At 39.0% G+C, this 4,408-nt stretch overlaps 1 protein-coding gene across 1 annotated transcript; it reads left to right on the top strand.

The window, feature by feature from the left end:
• Positions 1–741: 741 nt before the first annotated feature.
• On the top strand, positions 742–1,692 carry LOC138249360 (olfactory receptor 56A4-like). Its single transcript, XM_069203318.1, has one exon. It carries the CDS (start codon positions 742–744, stop codon positions 1,690–1,692), a length of 951 nt encoding a protein of 316 aa, XP_069059419.1.
• Positions 1,693–4,408: the final 2,716 nt, after the last annotated feature.

Below are 4,408 nucleotides of genomic sequence, written 5' to 3'. Positions count from 1 at the left end.
GCATCTTTAGTCTGTGAAAGTTGGTGAAAAAAAAACTTTACGTTTGCAAAGTGTTTCACATTTTAAAGAAAGTGCTTCCTGGAAGGCAGGCTCTTGGTTAAATATGAACAAAGAATTCCCACATTAACTTTTGCCCAGATGTTTATGATTTGAGGACCAAACTGTCAACACCACATGTAAACAGACATTCTCTCAATGATAGGGAAATGGCTATGTATTTCATGTTGTTAAGTTGTTCTTACAGTGTTGTCAAATCTTTAGACAGATACGCTGATTATTTGCAGTTTTTGAACTCCTGAGAACATTTGTATTTTCTGTAATTTGGTATTTATATTTTTTCTGTTTTACTTATTCAATTTTCTCATGATACTGATGTATTTGAAATGACTGTAATGAACTGAAGCATCAGAAAGTTATAGAGCAAACATGGAGTGGATGTCATTGGTACCCAAGGCACCTTTAGCTGTGTTTTATATTCAACATATATTTGACCAAGTAACATGCACTATATATCTAAAGTTAATACCTTCCACTTTCATATAATGTCTTCAGCATACCATTTTAAAGCCAATCTGGCCTTGTTGGTCTCTTTACTAGTTTAAGATCAGAAATATAGAACCTGAATTAATCTAAAATAGTTAAAGATAAAAAGGCACGATTGTAATTGACCAGAAACATTATTAATTATTTATTTTGTTATTTGATTCTCCCAGCAGAAGCAGATGTGCTGGTACTTTTACTATGTCCTCCATCAACTCGAGCTCATCCTTTCAAATTTCAAACTTTTTGTTGATGTGCTTTCCAAACATCCAGAGCTGGCAGCATTGGTTGTCCATCCCCTTGGCTTTTCTTCTAATTATTGCTGTTGCCTCCAATCTTATAATCATGGAAGTAATACGCAGAGAGCAGAACCTTCATGAACCTATGTACTACTTGATTGGCTTTCTTGGTGTCTTAGATCTTGTTCTTTGCATGGCTACCATCCCCAAAATCTTGGGAGTCCTTTGCTTAGACCTAAAAGGCATTGATCTCCTAACCTGCTTTCTTCAGATGTTCGCTGTGAATACATTAGTTGCAATGGAATCTGCTACATTCCTTTTTATGGCTTTTGACCGCTATGTGGCCATTTGTAACCCCCTGAGGTATTCTTCTGTAATTAGTTACAGGTTTATTGCAAAAGCTTTTCTGTTTATTCTGCTCAGGAGCATCCTGGTTTGCTTACCTTATCCTGTATTAGCGGCCCAACTTCAGTACTGCTCCAGAAACACCATTGAACATTGTGTCTGTACCAATGTAGCAGTGACATCCCTTGCTTGCAGTGATAGGACAATTAATGCAGTCTACCAGTTGGTCATTGCCTTTGGCATTTTAGGAAGTGACTTTATCTTCATTTGCTTGTCCTATTGCCTTATCCTCCGGGTGATAATAAAACTTCGAGTCAAAGGAGCTGCCATAAAGACATTAAGCACATGCTCTTCACATTTAATTTTGATTTCATTTTTTTACACTTTGTTGTTGGTTTTAATTTTCACAAATAAGATGGAGAAGATAATCATACCTGATGTCCCGATCTTACTCAATGTCCTGCACTTCATTATACCACCTGCATTAAATCCATTAGTCTATGGACTGAGGACCAAAGAGATGAAGCCGGGCATCATGAAAATGATCAGGAGAGGAAACAAAAATTGAGATGTGAAATAATCAAGTATAGACATGGTTGTGGCCACATGAAAAGCTTTGTCACAAGCCCTGAGATAAATATACATAAAGACTTAGATGAAATTGTTTTCAGGACCAATGAAAAGGATTTGCTGCTGCCGATAAGAACAAAGTGGTAGAAACCACAAAGTCAATTCCACCAGCAATGCACCTCAAGCGGATAGGCCTTAGAACGATGTGGAATAACTGGTATCTCAAGGTTCCAGGACAGGCCTAACTCTTGAGAGACTGTAATGTCCTCTAAACAATTATCGTTTGAAAAATGTGGCACTATTTTGGCTTCTATTAACAGCAAAGGCAGAAGCAACTCCATGTTTGAAATGTTTATAATTTTCCTTTGCATTTTTCTTTGTATTTTAGCACTTTTTAAAACTGAGTGAACTTTTTAACTATTGAAAACAGGCAAAACACCAATGGCTTATGACACTCTTTTATAGTTGTTTAGTCCACATTGATTTACCTGTTGCCTAGTGACAGAAACTAGTTTTGCTGTTAAATTATTTCTGATGTATTTTATTAAAGTATTTTCAGAAATGACAAGCTGATTTGTATTATACAGCTGCTGGTGTTGTTTGAACAACTTTTAATTGAAAAAGTTTTAATTAACTGATCAATAAATGTTTTGCTTATTTATTTACTGCTCCTGGTGCTCAGAGCTCTTTTGGGCAAAAAGTTGCTGAAGTCGTCAGTTTTAGGTTTTGGTCATCTTGTGACCTTTATCACCACAACCAAGTGTCAAGGACTGGAGGGACACCTCTTGAGGTTCAGGACTCACCCAGGCTGGGTCCAGGTGTGGGTTCAAGATGGTGGGAGCCTTTTATATATTTTGATTTTGAACAGGGGACCAGCAAACTAGCCCTTGGAGTCACTTCTAGTAGTCCTGGGTCCATGTCAGCATGCAGAGATCAACAGCATGGTTAGCCTCTGAGGGAGCAAGGCAGGCTCCAGGCAGCATAGCAGTCCTTCCAGGAAAAGCAGCATTCTAGCAGAGTGCACAGCAGGTCACTGCAGCAGCCATTCTTCTGAGAGCCCTTCTGGAGGTCCAGCAGTGAACTGAGGTGTGGGTCTGACGGTCCTATTTTTGTACCCAAGTGTCCTTCTAGTGGGAGGTGGAAGATGCTTCTGGAAAGGTTATTTAAAGTGCATGGAATTTCCTGCCTCCACTGCCCTGTCTGCAAGTGGGCTCCAGTGACAATGCAGGGTCATTAGGCCCTTTATGTGCAGTCAGAGGTCTTTCTATTCAGGTGTAAGTAGGAATGTACTCAGCCCTGTCCCATAATTCTTCCAGCAAATGGCACATTGAGGCACACATACCTAGCCACTCTATCATGTGATTGTCTGAGAGGAATTCACTTAGTCTATCAGTCAGCTACGCCCAGTCATGTGAGCCAAGACAGGCTGCAGGCACAAAGGGCTAAGAGCAGGAAATGCAAGCTTCCTAAAAGTGCCATTTTCAACATTGTAATAGAAGTCCTGTTTTACCATTAAATGGTTTATTATTGCAATTTCATAGGTGTCAAGCATGATACATGTACCTGCTTTCAATTAGGAATGACAACTTATTAAATGTGATAAGGATGCCCCAATCTTATCCTATGGGGGCGTAAGCCTCATATTAGTGAAAACTTAATCTGCCAGTTCTCCACTACCATGACTGTTAAAAATTAAAATTACATGTCCAACCTTTGAATTACACAGCACTCTGCCATATGGACTACTTAGGTGCTACTTTAGGGGTAACATGTGTATTAAAAGAGGAGTTTAAGGTTTGGCAAGGGAGTTTAAATGTCAAGTCGAAATGGTAGTTTAAAACTGCACTCAATCTGCAATGGCAGGCCTGGTACTTGTTCTAGGGTGCTAATTCAGTGGGTGGCACAATAAGTGCTGCAGGCCAACTTGTAGCTTTTAATTTACGGGCCCTGGGTACATGCTATCCAACTCTACGTGGAACTTATAAATAAATTAAATATGCCACTAAGGTGTATGGCAATCAAACTATGTTTAGGTTACTGAGCACCACCACACTAGCACTGGATAGCAGTGAAAAAAGTGCACCGAGGTCTCGGGCCAACAAAAGCTAATTTAAGCAAAAGTTTGATGTAAGTAGTCAATACATTTGGGGATGACCGTGCAGACAGGGGCCAGGTCCAAAACTCATATTGAATCATTAAATGACAAAGCCCTTTTAACCTTTCTGAAGCTTCAGAACATGTAAACAGAACATGTAAACAAAACTGCAGAGATCCATTGTTCCACACAACATTATCAATGGTTTTTACACATCATAGAAGGAGTGGAAAGGTTAGATTTGTTTATTCACTTAGTATAGAAAAAAGTGGAAGGTTGGTTCTTAACAATTCTGCTATCCCTGCCCAAATGTGCAAAGGCTCCATTAGAATGGAATATGGACTTCAGTTCTGATACACAAACCCCTTTGGTATCCTTGATGAATACCACTATAGTTACACAGTACTTATGCACAATAAAAGGCAATACTCAGTGTTACCAAGAATAAAGGTACTTTATTTTAGTCACACAAGACCAAAACTATCTTAGAGACAATACTCCTTCTGGAGATAAGTATTATACACAATATACACTAGTAAACAAAATCAGGTAAGTAAACAGTCACAAAACAGTGCAAACAGTGAAAATCACAATAGATTGCAAAGGGCCTAGGGGCAAC

This window comes from Pleurodeles waltl, chromosome 8, assembly GCF_031143425.1.
Source record: "Pleurodeles waltl isolate 20211129_DDA chromosome 8, aPleWal1.hap1.20221129, whole genome shotgun sequence".
NCBI classification, from domain to species: domain Eukaryota; kingdom Metazoa; phylum Chordata; class Amphibia; order Caudata; family Salamandridae; genus Pleurodeles; species Pleurodeles waltl.
This window is presented reverse-complemented; position numbering and strand designations above follow the sequence as displayed.

Bases quoted from the DNA above. Each gene is read 5' to 3' on its own strand.
- LOC138249360 (XM_069203318.1), top strand. From the start codon at position 742: ATGTCCTCCATCAACTCGAGCTCATCCTTTCAAATTTCAAACTTTTTG.